The 16483-nt window shown below is 39.5% G+C and overlaps 1 protein-coding gene across 2 annotated transcripts in view; it reads right to left on the reverse strand.

The window, feature by feature from the left end:
* ipo11 (importin 11) overlaps nucleotides 1-16483 on the reverse strand; it is a 147901-nt gene that overhangs the window by 78873 nt on the left and 52545 nt on the right. For both annotated transcript variants that reach the window (XM_038703094.1, XM_038703095.1), the window contains exon 16: nucleotides 6838-6964. In XM_038703094.1, the coding sequence (XP_038559022.1) occupies nucleotides 6838-6964 (127 nt within the window). The remainder of the gene's footprint in view (nucleotides 1-6837; nucleotides 6965-16483) is intronic.

Below are 16483 nucleotides of genomic sequence, written 5' to 3' on the forward strand. Positions count from 1 at the left end.
CCATACTGCCATGCAAGGGGCGCGCTCTGTCCTTAACTGTTTTGCCTCTGTGCCGACCACTGTTTGTGTTGAGCCTAACGTATGTATATTGTATGCTAGTTGCAGCAGCTTCACTTCTGTGGCCTGCTTGTGTTTGTTACTGCTATTACTGAGAGTCAGTACTTATTTTGTTGAGAGTAGTCTTTGTGTTAGCTGTTTAGCTAAAGACTCTGTTGCAGCAGTTTATTTCACTACTGAGAGTCAGTAAGTGTTTATTTTTGTTAAGAGAGACACTTGCGTTAGTTTGTGTTTAACCGTGTGTCTGCAGAGTTGGGTTAGGTTTAAGAATAAGTACTGACACCCACTCTACACGTAGGATTTTAGGTTTAGGGGTGCTGCGCTCCCAGTGTTTTGTTTTGACACACCCAAAATAGAGAGGTTTTGTTTTCACTTTGGTTTTCGAGTTAGTAATCCCTGTTTTGGAGGGATCTTTTTTTGTTATCTTGAGTTCGTTTTCACAGCACCCACTTGCCCAACTTTAGTTTGTTGAAACCTTGTCAACTCTCTTGTATAAATAAATAACTTCCACCGTACCAAGTACATCTGGTTTATGCGTACGTCCCTTTTCCCCTAGTGAGCTGGGATGTAACAACTGCCTGGAAACAGCTCATTTGTAGTCTAGCCGCTTCCCTTTCATCCTTATGACTGCAGGGAAGAAAGCTAAATGCGCCGCATATAACGCTCGCCAAACGGCTACTCTGACAGACCCTCAAAAACACCTGTGGAAAAACCTCTCCTCTCCCTTCCAAACACTTGCTACCCTCCAGACAATTAATGGACATGGAGTTGTTACTGTGATGTAGAGACAGAGCCCAGTTAAAACTTTATGGATAAAAGATATGTTTGTTACAGATTAATAACTCACCACTGAAACTCTTGCTCCAGCCAAGCTAGTCGGCAACATGTACAGCTGAAACAAAGCCGTGTTTGCTTCTCACTGACCTATTACTGGCTTTTCGCTGACCCGCACTTCTCTGCTTCTGATTGGCTATTACCGGCTTTTCACTGACCCGCCCTTCTCTGCTTCTGATTGGCTAGTAGTCCTTAACTAGGAACTGCGCATGTGCAACTCCAGACAAAGATCATTTAGAGACAAGAAGTATCACTCCACAGTTAAAACAAAGCCTTCAACACAGGGTGACAAGAGGAGCTGCAGCAATGTGCAGTATGAAAACAAATACGGTGTTTTTTGAAAATTAAACCATGTAAACCTGTTCTGGTACAACCCCTAAATAAGACTTAGAACCTGAATGAGCATAATACCATTTCTTTAAGTGTTTTTCTGTGACCCATACACCCTGGCCCTTCCAGGGACCTGGCATTTAAAAAAAACTGGTGAGTTGCTTTGCATAATACTGACTTAAAAAATAAATAATATGTACACATTTTCACATCTATTAAATATAGTAAAGCTTCTTTTGGAAGACAGCATACATTTGCAGGAAGAAAATGTGTTTGTTAAATATTTTATTTTTCAGTCCATAAATCATTAATATATTCATTTTTGTGGTTAGTCTCTTAAAACACACATCTCCATAGAAGTAGCTGGAATTTCTCTTTTTTGGGCTCTCCACTTTCCATACTTTTAATGTCAATCAGTTCAAAGGTAAGTCCACTTTCTGGATGTTACTTCTATGCGTGATCACATTTTTGTGCATCAAACCAAAGCATAAGCTCAGTAATATCACACTTCACTAGCTGGTGCATTTCCCAAGTGACAAATGTAAATGAGAAGCAATCTTTCAAAAAAGTAAAACTCCCACAAAATACAACTACCATATCTTTAGCCCAGACTACAGCAGGATGATAACAGCAAGGTTACAAACTTCAGCTTTAAAATGTATGATGATTTATGATGATTGGTGTGGTATGCGTTAATGAAGGAAGGAAACCAACAACAGGCTAAAATCTTGCAACAATATGATTTAACATTGTTTTGTCAAAGGAGCATATGTCATATTATAATATTCAACACTTGCAACAGCAGCACTGATTTCCCTCCCAAAATGGGCAAAGCTGAGGTGGACCGTATAAAGCCTGGTTGCTTAACCACCTAGAGGCTAGCCACCTATGACAGCACCCACCTGTCACTTAAAGCCACCATGTCCTTAATTATGCATAACTTTAAGCCTTAATGTGATTTAAAACTGGTAAGCTGTATAAAAATCCACCCCTTGTATAGATCAAAACCATTTTTGTACCAGGTTGGGCATTTTAATATAGGGGTCTATGGAGACTGACTTGCGTGGCCATTTGAGGAACTTTCGCGTTAATGTGAACTTTCGATAATGTGATATTGAGACCAGATGTAAATACAACTACTTTTTTACTAGAACACAGCATGAAATTAAGTCATTAGAAACACATCTGACACAATTACATGGATGAAATTATTTGCATTATCTGTACAGAATGATGTTTAAATCTGTGTAACTTATTTATAATGAACATTTGACAAGCAATGGGTTTGGCACTGTCTCAACATGGTAAAGTTTCATCTTTTCTCTAAGAACAGCATGGCATAAAATTTCCTATTCATTCAGAAAGACATGAAAGCATGTTTTACATCATTGTGAATCAAACATATTATAACTGATAAACTGGCTTAATTGTGCTCCATTCACAAGAATTTCAAACACTCATCCTATACGTCCACATAAGATAAGATAAGCAAGATCACTGTAAAATGTACATTCAAGATCTGAAATTACTTATAGTATATAATTTCAGATGGATTTTGAGATGTACAAATTTTTCGCCCCTGTGCCTGCAACACCATAAAATACAGAATAATGTTTTAGTAATGCTGCATAGATTAACAAGCAACAAAAGGAGTATGTTGATGAACGAGGCCCATCAGTTGCCATCAGCACTGGCCTTGTTGGCAATTCAAACACTAATGACAGAAACTGCATTTCTATTCCACCGCAAGCGTAGAAGATAATAGATTGCTTGATGAAATAGTCAGATGGGTCTCAAACACACACACACACACACACACACACAATGCCTGACAATGATTCAGTCAGAACATTTGCTTCACATTATTCAGTCTCAAACTGTCTTTGTGGGATACTAAAAAGCAGCAGGTTCAAACTGAATTTAAAAGTGCTTAAATGTTTAATCAGGGAAAATTACATTGAACCACCTCACTGAATCTAAACAAACCAAATAGAAGCATCAATTTGGCAACAACTCAGTAGAAAGCAATACCAGATCTCAAAAAATTGGTAGGAAGGTAAATTATAGCCAAACTGCATGCATGTTAACATAAATGCACACTCAATAATAATTCAACCAGTGCTCCACCGCTTTTCAAATAGCAGTTATTACATGGGCTGTAGATAAATTTAATACAGATGGCATTGGCTAAGTCAGCCCAGCAGTGGGTGAAAGTTTCATTGTGGCCTCATAGACAGAGGCATTAAACAAGCATTATCTGGAAATTAGGATTAGAGCAGATAAACAACAATAATTCGCACAAATTGTTGCTAGAGCTGGCTTTATCACTAAAATCACTGAAAACAGAGTGCAATCTCATGATAATCTAAGAGAGAGAAATGACTAATGATTAGTGTTTTGGATTTGCTTGTGTGTCTCAGATATTTAACCACAAAAATAATAATTTTACAGTGATTGTAAGACAATGACAACAAATGTTTGTGTTTTGGGGAAAAGACAAATAATGGAGTATGTGTATTCAACACAATTTTTAAAAACAAAAGGCCCATTACAATTCACTGTCCTCTCCTTGTTCAGTTTGTGATCTTCAATTTCAGTAGACATTTGAGGTTCAAAACTGATGTCAGTCACAATTGTGTATTTACCGTACAGTAACTTTTGGTTACCAGGGTAGTAAAGGAATTTCACTATAGAATCCTGGAAGCACCAATACCACCATGTCTGTCAGGAAAACAGACCAATGACTCCCAAATCGCACACTCCAAAGCTCATAACACCTCGACCCAGAAGGGTAAACACCACAAGCCCTAGCTTATGGGCTAGCACACAGTTAACCATCAACGCACACTGAGGACGAGTACGCCAGTGGAGGTGCCGTCACATCCAGGCAGTAAAATAAATGTGTGTGGGGATGCCCAACTAGCAGTGCCAGACTGCAGACTATCAGGAGGCTGCAGTCCATATGAACCACCCTCCTGGCCTAACAAAAAATAAAGCTTCCTAAACAACAAAAAAAAAATCCAGATCCAAAAAAAATCCTGATACCAGATATCTGTGCTCAGTGACTGACTGAGGCCTGCGTCAGCTAAGGAGGTCGAATTATCTTCACAAGGAAGAATGCTGTGTGGGAGCCACGGGCATTTATCAAGGGGGAGCAAGCTGGTCTGTGTAACTCAAGGTGATTGGTCTGTCTCCCAACAGACGTGGTCGTATTAGAGCTTCCGTGATTGGGCAAGATAGAAGGTGCTTCCCATAGTGAGATACTGAGCAAGGTTTGAAAGAGAACAAAAAACTCAAATGTATAGGGTTAAAATCATGAGGCAAAAATTCATATTTAACACGCCTCAAAGCGTTCCTGCAGTGGAGGAAAAATGAGCAGAAATGGGCCACACTGCTGACTAAACATCACAGCTTGATGCCGTCAAAGCTGGCTTTCGTCGCAAATTCTAGAAAACATTATTACCTCCCACTGGGAATGCAAATGGCCTGAAAACAGAAGGAGTTAAACTTGCCACTGAGTTTATTTTTAGTCTTCACTCAGAATCTGTGAGTAATCATCATAGAAGAAGGCAGCTATTGGAGAGAAGAGGAGACTATTTTGGAGGAAATGTAGATTCAGCTCATGAATGTCATTGATAGATGCCAACGAACTCTTCGTGTGTGTTTGAAGATTGCATTAATCACATTTAAGGCACAGGCTTGTCTATCGGTTATATTACCAAGCTTGTAGTGTTCTTTCTTCCACTATATAAGCACATCCCCATTAATTAAGACACTTGCGTTTTTAGGAAATCAAAGGCAGAAATCAAAGGCAGCAGTTAGTTTAAACATGTTTTTGACACTTAATCTGAAACCCATTCAGCCCACGTGTTAAATGACATTTTGATAAAACTACAACTCTACTAACTCTACAGTTTTTCCCAGTAGAACTACATTAATGAAGAGATCATTGTTGCTGCCTCTCACTCTCTTATATTCTCTGGTCTGTCTTGTTAAAAAAAACACACTTTATAAGACATTGTGTGGCTGGGCTGAAGCATGTTCATAGGAGCAAATCAATGAATCTTGTTTGTTAATTATTCCTTTCAATAAAAGTACAGAAACTGAAAGGTCAGAGATAAGCATCTTGAGTAATTCACTGAAGTGAAAAAACCAAAAAGACCACAGAACAGCAATAGAGATACTGATAACCAACTGAACTGATTGATAAGGGCAGTTTTCTCCATTAGTCCATTAAAAGTTCACTAATTGATCAAAACTATTATATTGGTTGGTTTGGTAGCAGATATGTTTATGTAAAGTTCTCTGAATAATCTCCACATCCATGTCACATCACTAGGGGCTAAAATGAAGGTGGACTAGAAAACTGAATAATGAATTGTTTTGCCTACATGGAAACTTGCCCAATAATTAGAAATATAAAGAAAATCATATAACTTGTGGACCTCTGTGACATGTATGTTCTTGAATGGCTTCAAGATGAGCCACTGAATGTGCAATGCCAAGAGAGACAACTGGCTAAATCCATATAATGCTACATACACATGTTTAATACCCCTGTAGCTGCCTGCTAATGATTCACAGAGATGTGACTTGCTTCACTTCATTGATATCCATTGCACCAGGTGGCATTAGGTAAAGTTAGGGTGCTAGAGACCTATGTTCTGTATATTATTCAACATCGTTAATGTTAGCATGTGTGCTTCTGCACCGTTAATATAAACAAAGTACCCAGATGGAGGATGCATCATACATGTCCTAACTGGGGACATGCAACATTAAAGAGCTGCAGAAATGTTTGCGTTTATGCTTCCTTCCATCACATAATAATCATCAGAGCATGGTGTTTCAATGGGCTCTCCCTTACTACATGAATTATTACCTTAATTATGTCATAATCCTAATTACATTATAATCACATTATGTGTTGCAATTGAGAAGAAGGGAAGTAAACATACATCTGAAAGTTACTCCACACAAAGATGTATTGTAAAGTAAGAGGCAATTACACACAGAGAGATTGAACCCAGTTAGTCATTAAGGTTCAGTCTAATGGTGGGATTATGTTGAATTGCATTGTAAATAATGCATGGAATTTTTCACATTCCTTCATAGAAATTATGTTACAAGAAAACACATCAATCATGTGCATTGCTCATGATGCAAGAAACCCAAGGATGGCGAATTGTAATTTGAGGTGAAGATTACTATGAACTCTTTTCCACAAATAGGATCACAAATGGGTTTATCAAGGCCATGGATTCATAAAAATGCTAATGAGTAAATAAAAGGTTTAGCTTTTTAATCAAAACGAATATGAGAAATTACCTCTGTGAAAAAATACAAAAGAAAATCTCAAATGTATGTATAGAAATCAGATGACAAAACTTTCCCACAATACCTGACTAACTATGTTTGGCTTTGTTTGTAGAAGGCTGGCAGCATAATAGCTGTGGTTCCACGCTGTTAGGCAGAGAACTGTGTTTGTGTAGCTGACTGTGCACTTTCACTAACTGCCCATTTCTGCCATTATGAATCCAGTGTTTTCTGGGGGAAGCTGGCACTCTAGTCATAATAAACAGTTTACAAAAAAAAAAGAGCCTGTGGCTGCCTTACCACTAAATCAGGATCCTGCATGAGGCTCAGAATGACCTCGTACAGTAAAGGTCGAAGGTCAGATTTGAACTTGACAGAGATCCACTGTCCTATTAGCCAAATGACTCGTCGGCGAATCAACTTGTACCTGGAAAGAACAGAAGAGAGAGGAGAGATGTTGATTGTGGTTGCAGAGGGAGAGAAATACTTCAATACTATCATACACTCTTCATCCATGTAATAATTTAGAGAAATGGACCAGCTGACTCTTTATTCTTATCTCCACAATTTAGCTACAGTACTTATGGATTAATTTTAAAACAATTGAGCCAGCTTTTCAAATTAAGAAATCAGTGATGTCATTGCTTATGGTTCATCTTGAAATTGCTTTTATACGTATGGTGTAGGGCTGCAATGATTAGTTGATGTAATCAATGACATCGACTATAAAAATTTGTCGAAGTGAAATTTCATGGTCGACGCATCGTTACATAGATGCCGTTTAAGCGAGAAATAGCGATCTTTATATTAGGAACATTTCTGGCTGTTTATTTCTAACTGTAATGCACTACAGGAAGTGCTTCCACTGTCTGCCATGACTGCTTGACTGTAGAAGAAGCATTCATGCGAGAAGCGGCGGAAAGTAAAGGAGAAAGAGGCGAACAGCTTTTATTTAAGTTCAAGTATATTTTGCCTTCAATTAAGATAATTAATCTTAATAAGATTTTTGTTTTTGCAGTGTGCCGGCCAGGCACAGCCACAGAGCGTCCAGGTTCCACTTATTCAGACCACTGCAGCAGCAACAACAGAGCAGCAGAGACAGAGGAGAGGCAGTGTTTCCTATACGTTCATTTATTTGTGGCGGGCCGCCAAACACATAGACTGTATAGGTCCAACACAATGCTGGAAATGTCGGAGACCAAGCTTTAAAGAAGTTATTAGTAATGAGTAATGGTTTAAAGTAAATCAAGGAACATCTAGCTCATGATGTTGCCTACAGAACATTCTCCGCTGAGTTACTGCCAAAAACTACAGACTATATATAAAAAAAAAACTATAAGCCTTTTGAAAAGTAAACTACAGAAGTAGTATAAAAGGGGACTGTTGCTTCAATATTCTAAATAAACATTACATTGTTAGTGTACAGTTGTGGTTATAGTACTTGCTTTTAATTTTCTTTATCAAAAACCTTTGTGTTACAGCTGTATGTTTCTATGTGCTTTCTCCATGTTCCTTTTCTGCCCTAGTTCTGCCTCAGAATTACTTCTTTAAAAGCTCCTGTGAAAGCATCAGAAAGGAGGCTTTTTGATTTGGGACTGCTGGTCTTGCTGCCTCTCAGCTGGGGCATTTAGTATTATGGGTTGTTTTTATTTTATTTATTTATTTTATTTTTTATTATTACATTTTAGTGTACATGTGAATGCCACCAAATTAGACTCCTCAGAGAACTAAAGATAGCGGCTCTATTACACACGATATTGGAGAACAAGTCGGGAATTTCCACAAAAAAACTGATTGAAAAAACAACCCGAGAGACAATCTGAGCAAAGGCAGAACTAAGTGAAAAAAGTGTTTCTTAAGAATGAGTGTGTTGGGTGTGCATTTGTTTAAATGTATGCATGCCAGCAAAGCCTGAGGGACATGGCGACCAGTGACAGAAAAACTAAATAAGGTAAAAAGCCTAGTTCAAAAGCTAGAATGCTCAAAAATCCAAAGGGGGTGAAAAGTGTGTGATATGAATTAAAATGCCCGGCACTGTGTGCCCTAAATGTGAGGCACTGCATATCGGCAACTGTTGGTTTTTCAAGGGTTGTATCAGGCAGGCAAGAAGTGTCCCTCAGCATCTGCCCTCGTTTGTATCCAAACCAGAAATTGTGTCTGAGGACCGCCGTGACAGAAATGAGCGGATGGAGGGATGAGAGGATAAAGGACAGGGGGATGACACTCTTGTTGGCTTCTTGTCAAATATCCACAGGGAGCAAGAGACCACAGTCTGGGCCAGTAGCCAGAAGACTCTAAACAGCATGACTCAGAACTTGAAGACGGCAAACAATACTGTGTGCAGGTGCCTATGGGTGTGCAAGAAAAGAGAAAAGGGCGTTTGCTTGTACAAATAAGCACAAAGGCTTGTTACTGTGTCTTTATACATATACATTTTCAATGAATGTTGGCCAAATGCATTTTAAAAACTAAAATGTTGCCTGTAGATAACCACCACTAACAACATTTAGCTTAATATATTTTGGACTTGATTTCTCATCATCTTAAAAGCACAAGATGACCCCCTTAGACACTCCTGGGCTAAACTCCTCAGGAGTAGTTAAGCAAGCAAGGACAATAAACTAGCATCCAATTACTTTTAAAGGCAAACAAAGGCAGCCAGACCAATCTGATTCTCTACAAGCTTTTATGGAGGCAGCAAACATATGGGATAGTTCCAACATGATAGATACAGCAGTGCCAGTAGACAATGGTCATGGGCACATTCCCAGTGCGCTCACTATATTCAAATTCCAAACAACAGCTTGGCCCCAATATACTGGCACTCAGATAACAAGTCAGTGACATCAAGAGTAAATAATCAAATCAGAGATGTTTATCTGTTGTCAGACTAACGCTCACACAGGTTAAATCTACAGTAATCGTGAACTTTTTGGTGTATTCTTGATTCTTAAGATAACAAATAGCTTTAATTCTGACAACATTATAATCCATTTGCTGATTATTAGTCATTCATCACATCTGCTGAAGTGACAAAAAGATTAGTTTTACCAACTCTTGAGTGCAATACGAGAGAGTGGTGGCGTGTATGCATGTCTGTGACTGACCAATACAGAATATTTGCTTCAGCTGGGAGACTGCAGCTGGTAGTGTTATTATTGGTGTGCTGGCAAAATTGAAGAAAAGGATGGGAAGGCAGATGGAGGTAGGTTGACAGGGGTATTTTTCTGGCACTCAAAGGTTAGACATGAGTCATCCACAGTAAACCTGTCTCCTACTCCATAAATTCACAAAGCTGTCAGAGACCCTGTTCATCTTTCTGGCAAACAGGGGAAATCCATGTGGACAAAATATGAAATAAATGAAAATCAGAATCCCAATTTTACATCATCCTTGAACAAGTGGACACACTGTTTCTTAGCCTCTTCAGGGCAATGTGTTCAAAAACAGGTGGCTGGAGATGGCACAAGTCTAAGGCCTTTATGTGTTGCTTCTTATGTTTCATATTTAGTGTGTTTACATGAACAGAAATAATGTGGTTATTGCCATGTTTCTGTAATAACTTTCTTTTTTATGTCATAAATTGCAAAACCCATGTTCCTTAAACTTAATATTTTAAACTAAGGTAAAAAGTTCTTAGACGGACTATATGAGAGTCATCCCAGCTGTGTAAAAAAGGCTAATTTGTTCAGCTAGCACATACTGCAAAAGCCAACACAAATCCATCACCGATGGCAAATACTAGCAATAAGAGGACATTAAGTTTAACAGACCCAAAGCACAGAATAATTTTACAGGATCTATTGGTCACCCAGAAAAGGGACTGACATTGTTCTTTGGGCTAAGTGTTTCGCAGCCTTTTATGTTGGCAGCGTCTGACAGAAGAATGATGGACCCCAGTCTCTTTCTGTATCTCACTGTCTGTCTAGGTGACACAAAAGGCTCCCTCCGGCTAATCATGTGTTTTGTACGTGTGCATGTGTGTATATGTGCTTAGAGATGATGTCCTGTCATTTCTGCGCTCTCAGACATGATGACTCAACACAGGTATGACAACTGTTTCGGTTGAGACAGAGAAGGGAGGCAAAGATTGACAGCAAGTCAAAATCTAAGTATATATGCTGATACGTGTGTATTTACAGAATGTGTTTGTGTAGTCATGGCAAAAAGTGATAACCAACCTCTTTTTAAGGGAGCTTACTAGCAGCCCGAGGCTCAGCCTCAGGTTTAAGTCACACACACAATAGCTTTGCTGACAGATACGCTTATTAATATTTAGATGGTTAGTGCGTCATATTAAGTTTTAGACAGACTTAGCAGGGCTCAAGCTTAAAATCAGTGAAACCTCGAAGAGGCACAATGACAATATTGAAGCTCAATAGGGAAAAGATTACCAAACCTGCAAGCAAATAAGTAAACACACACACAGTTTGTACATGTACACTAAAGGATAATACCCAACAAGTTGTTCTTTCAAGGATTAAAATGGATGACGCACAGGCTAAGAACCACCTGACGTGAAGCAGAGGGTGATTTGCCTGGCTTGACTGGGAAAAAAGTCAAATTTGCTCCCTGTAGTAATATTGCCTGATTGTTGATGGAGATATGGGAACACTTACCACATTACCACAAACAGTCCCGGGAACTGATTCACAACTAGGACTGATGAGTATAATTGGGATCAATAAAATCTAAATGGTATCCTACCCTAGGGAAACAGCATGGTAACTGACACAGACAAATGGTGGGCCAAGAGGCATGCAGCCAGAAGAAAATCCTGCTGGTGTGGAAGCAGGGGGGTGCAGACCTCTAGTCCAAACCTCTAGTATTTTTGTTTTGTTTGTGTTTTTAAAATTGTACCTCTCCTGCTTAGCCTACGAATGTTGTTAATGTTCGGTATTTCATTGTTCCTTGTTATGTGAATCAACGAAGCAAGTTGTATTAAACGCTCCAACAGCCAGTCCCCAGAGGGCCAAGGAAGGCAGGCAGTGCAGCATGATCTGGGAATGCTCTGGTAACAGCGACAAATGTGCACCAGGCAAGTGTGTCGGCCAGAAAATCTGCTTTGAATGTGGCTTCTGGCAGATACCAATTTAGGAATTGTCCTTCTGCTTCTCGTGAGATATTGCCAAGTTGGGGAAATATTTCAGCCATGCCAGCTTCTGTTTTCGCTGGCTGTACTATGTTCACAGTGTTGAGAAAACTGCCACCATGGATTCATCCCAACATACTCGAGCATTTGGAAGACATCCAAAACACAACAGTTCATCAAACACACATAATACATACACAGATTAGAAACATTAAAAAAAATTACACCTTGCCCTTGTCTGTACACTCAGTGACAAGAACAATATAAGCCCTACTTGCACAAAAGTAGAGGGTCAACCCTGTTGATTAGAGTATATGGTGTTGCATAAACAGGTACATGCAAGTAAAATAAAATACAAAGAATAAAGTCCAACTGAAATTCAATTACATTTTTTCTGCTACAGCATAAACATCTGCTATATGAATCACTTATCTTGTGTTTTCCTTTGAGGAAAAAAAAAAAAATAATCAAAAAACAAAAAGGGAGAATTGGATATTTTATCATATTTTGGTTTTTATGACTGCAGCCCATAGTTAATTCAACAGACTCCGTCTCTATAGATGGAGACATTAAATCGTACATAAAGCAATATCATCAGCGTTTTATCATAGGCAGAGCAGAAGGTCACAATGAGCCAGACAGCAGCCTGCTCCATAACACAAGAGCCACAGACTCTGAACAACCCACATTAGCTTTCCTGAAGTTTTCTTCTTAAACTTAAAAACAGGAACAAACATCTTGTCCTCCACTTTAGCTTGTTAAACAAGCAACCAAACTTGCATTCACCAGGGGAAAGTGCATTGCTAAGGTCAGTCTGACATGTAGGCTCCATCGCAAGTTTGTTTACTTTGTGTCTCTGCCCTTACGTGTAGCACCAGCACTTTGGCAACCTGCCAGCTGCTGTCAATCAAACAAACACAGACAGGCCCCTATCAGCCATCTGAGATGAAAAGCAGCATTTCTGATATCTCCCCCAAAACCTTTTTTCCATCTGTTTAATAATAACAAAACTATTAACCATACATTTAAAAAACATGGACATTGTTTTACTACTTTAAAGTGTTACCAAAAAAAAAAAAAAAACACAAAAAGTACTATCTTTGTGTGCCAAGAAGGATGATTCAAAGACTGCACATTTTTGGCATTTCAAAACACTTGAATAAAATAGAGATAAGTCAGGTGGTACAGGCTATTACAAGTAATCAGACATCTACAATATAACAGTTAATGGTCTGGTCCCCACACTTCCCTGATATTAATCCACCTGAACACCTTTGGAATAAACTTGAAAGCAGCATCAGTAAAAAGGAACATCATCCTATAAACTTTAAGCAGTTGTGAAAAGCACTGGTGTCTGCAGGGTCAGCTTTGATGCTAAAGCACTACAGGTCTCTTGGTGAGTCACTGGCAGTGTGAAGTGTGAACGCTTTTTCAAATGTGGGCCACCACAGTATGGAACAGGGATTTGTAATTTGGTTGCTGAGTGAATATACTGTATATATTAATGTGATGTTCAGTTCTGCATATTTAAAATCTAAATTCGGCATATGGAGGGACAAAGTGTTCCTGTGCTGTTAAAGTGCTCCGACTGTGCTGACAAAGATGCTGCTTTGAAAAATAAGAAGTTTTGGACCAAATACACATGTATGAGGGAAACGGGTAGAAGAAATCCTGTACTGGTTGGGAGGTACCTGGTTAATTTAGTTGCTGGGTGATGGTGCATTGTGGTAAGATCGAAGAGCTCTAGTGATGATCTCATACAGCTGATTCTTTGAAAGTTTTTCCATTCTGGACAGTGATTGAGAATGTAAGAATTCTCTATGTAATGGCTTCATAAACTTGACTAGCAGGGTTGAGTTTTTTTCACATCTGAGGAACTATATTCCTGTGATTAATGCCCTCCTTCGGAAGTTGAGAACGACATTTAGAATCAGTGGGAGCTGAAAATCCACTTCAGCTCCAAGTAATATGTCATCATCTAAAGGACCTCTCTGTTGTTTTAAAAAGATATTATTTGACAGTTAAAGGATAAGTCTGGAATCATCTATTCATTATTAACTGAGGAGACTAAAACCAACAATTACCAAAACATCTAGTACGCGTTTAGCCACAGGCTGATGTCATGTATGCCTGGAACCAGACTGTTGCATTAGGTGACATCCTTCTATTGCCGTCAACACAGCAAGGACATTTTTTACTCCACTACTGCATTTTTTTTATTTATTTTTTTATCACTTTTAAGTGCAACTCTTCACAGGGAAGACATCAAGTTTGGGACTGAAACAAAATAGTGGGGAATTGTGATGTAGTTATTTCGGCATCAGTTTGATCCGTTTATTGCAACTAAATCACAGCAAAACGTTTATTTTGGGTTCATACAGCTGTAGTAATGACAGGTTGTGTTTATTCGCATTATCGGATTGTGAATTTAAAATTGTGTTGCAAAACCAGCATTAGGCCTACATGTGGCAAAAGTCCTGAGTCTAAGCCAACAGGATTTTTTATTGGGTTCTTTTATTGTTCTACTTTCCAATATTCATTTCCATTTTTTAGTTTCTCTATTCTGTTTCTCATCTGATATTGGGGGAGCAGAGTTAACAAATGTACAAGTGTGTCTGCATTGTGTGTGGACAAGAAACAGAACGCATTGGAGGTGGCCTTTGGCAACATCCCTGTTTTGTTTGCTTATTTGGTTTTATTTCCCGGGATGCTCTTTATTCATGCACTCGCATCCTAGGGTGAGGCCTGACTGACATCCGTAGATATTGTATCTCGATGAGTTCAATTTGTTCAACTACAAACAGTCAAAATAAAAGTTGGAATATCAAAGGGAAAATAAGAGTCATGCAGTGTGGAGGTGAACTGAAAAACAAACAAACAAAGCAATAAGGACCCAGGTACAAAGTGGAGGGGTTATTCACAGGTGCACTGTGTGGGAGCAGAGCCACAGTGACATCAGGGCGCCTGCACTCTGACGTCAGCGCCAACCCGAGTGGCTGACTTCTGAGTGCTGCAGGCTTTTTGTTTTGATTGTCTTGGGGTCTGTGAGTACAGGGCACTTCTTTGTTCTTCATATCACTCTCACTACCTCGCCTCTGGCCACTCTTCCTCTGTCCCCATCACTTTTCTAATGCATTCATCAATCCTCTCAATTTTTACTGTTACTGCATCTGACTGTCTGTAGATAGAGGTGGAAATTAACTTTTTGGCTCACCTGCCAAATGAACATAAACAACAACCAATGAACGCCCCTAATCCGTGTGTTACACTATTTTAGATCCCTGGGTACAGCGGGGACCAATTTAAGTGCGACACACAACAAAAAACAAAGCTGATCTGCTGTTCTCTTTTCAAAATTCGCTCGGTATCTCACTATGGGGGTACGCCCCTCTGCGTAGCACTCAGAAGCCCAATACCAATACGCCAGCCCCACTGGCTGGCAGTCGTGACGACTGCATCAGGAAGAGGGATGTCCTCTCCCTATAAAATGGATGACACAGAGTCATAAGCTCATTCAAAAACCTCTTCTCGCTTTTCACTCAGAAAGCTAAACATCTCAACGCGACTGCCAACATGAACATTAGCTTAACTGTCCACAGATTGAGCTAACCACTCAAATCAGCTCTGATACGAGAGCGATACGAGAGCGCCATGGTAACAGGTATGGGGGGGGAGATATTTCATACTCACCCAGACCGGTTGGTGCTCTCGGCGTGGCCCATCAATCATTATCGATTATTCTTATAATAAATGTCAAATCATTTTAAGGCAGATTTTTGCTCCTGAGTGAAAGTTGAAGAAACCAGATGGTTAATTGTGGTTTTAAACTATTTTATGGACAGAAAAAAAACACTTAATGCCAAACAGTGGATCCAGTGTTTCCCATACGTTCATTTTGTTGTGGTCGAGCCAGTGTGGATTTGTTCATTTTATATCAAATAAGTTTGGAGACTCCAAATTCCTTCTCTCTCCCAGAGAGAAAGAGGAGGGGAGTTGAGATATCAACCCTAAACAGACGGCTGAAGAGACCCCAAAGGAGAGGGTTGAAAGGTTTGCTTTCCCTAAGCGCTGTTTCTGGGCAGTTCGATTGTAAAACTGGCCACCTTTGGCAGCAGCCGGGATAAGGCTCAGTGCCTGACTGTTAAAATGACAAAGAAACACTAACCAGAAATTAGCTTTCATTGAACAGCCTATCAGAACTCTTTTGGAAAGAGGGCAGGAAACCCAAAACTGCCCCCACACACGTAACCATGGACACTGACTTCCCTCTTTGTTTAATTACCTCACATCAAAGGATATCCTCACTTTCACAGCCAGGCGTGAGAAACTCCAGAGGAGGACAGCCCTGAATTCCTTTGTGTAAACAAGGAGTACTGTCTCCTCAAAACTCAAAGTATTACCTTGTTTAATTAAATAATCTTTAAGTTACTTAACAGGTCTCTCCACTCCATTTGAGTAGTTATGTTACCATGTTGTTGTTGATATTGTTGTTGAAAAGAATCTAAATAAGTTAATTTTGCAGTGTTTTAATTTTCAGCAAGGATAGGGTTAGGGGTTAGGGGTTAGGGTTAGGGGTTAGGGGGTTAGCACAATACGCACAAACAGAGACATAGACATTACAGTTAAAGGGGAACAAAGCCCTCCCTCTCAAAGGAAACAAGCCCCCTGGGAACGACGCCCCAACGAACAAAAGCAGCGAATTGCACTCGCTCGCTCTCTTGGCTCCTCTTCACTCTTCACCTGCACTTCGGCACGCGCTCAGCGTGCCCCGTCTCAGTTTTGTTAAAAGTTATCAGACCGTTAAGTTACACAATTTTAATTCAAGAACGACCAAGTTCTTTTTAAGCTTTATTC

This window comes from Micropterus salmoides, unplaced genomic scaffold (assembly GCF_014851395.1).
Source record: "Micropterus salmoides isolate LMB-PRFRI ecotype aquatic unplaced genomic scaffold, ASM1485139v1 Ms_hic_scaffold_7, whole genome shotgun sequence".
NCBI classification, from domain to species: Eukaryota; Metazoa; Chordata; class Actinopteri; order Centrarchiformes; family Centrarchidae; genus Micropterus; species Micropterus salmoides.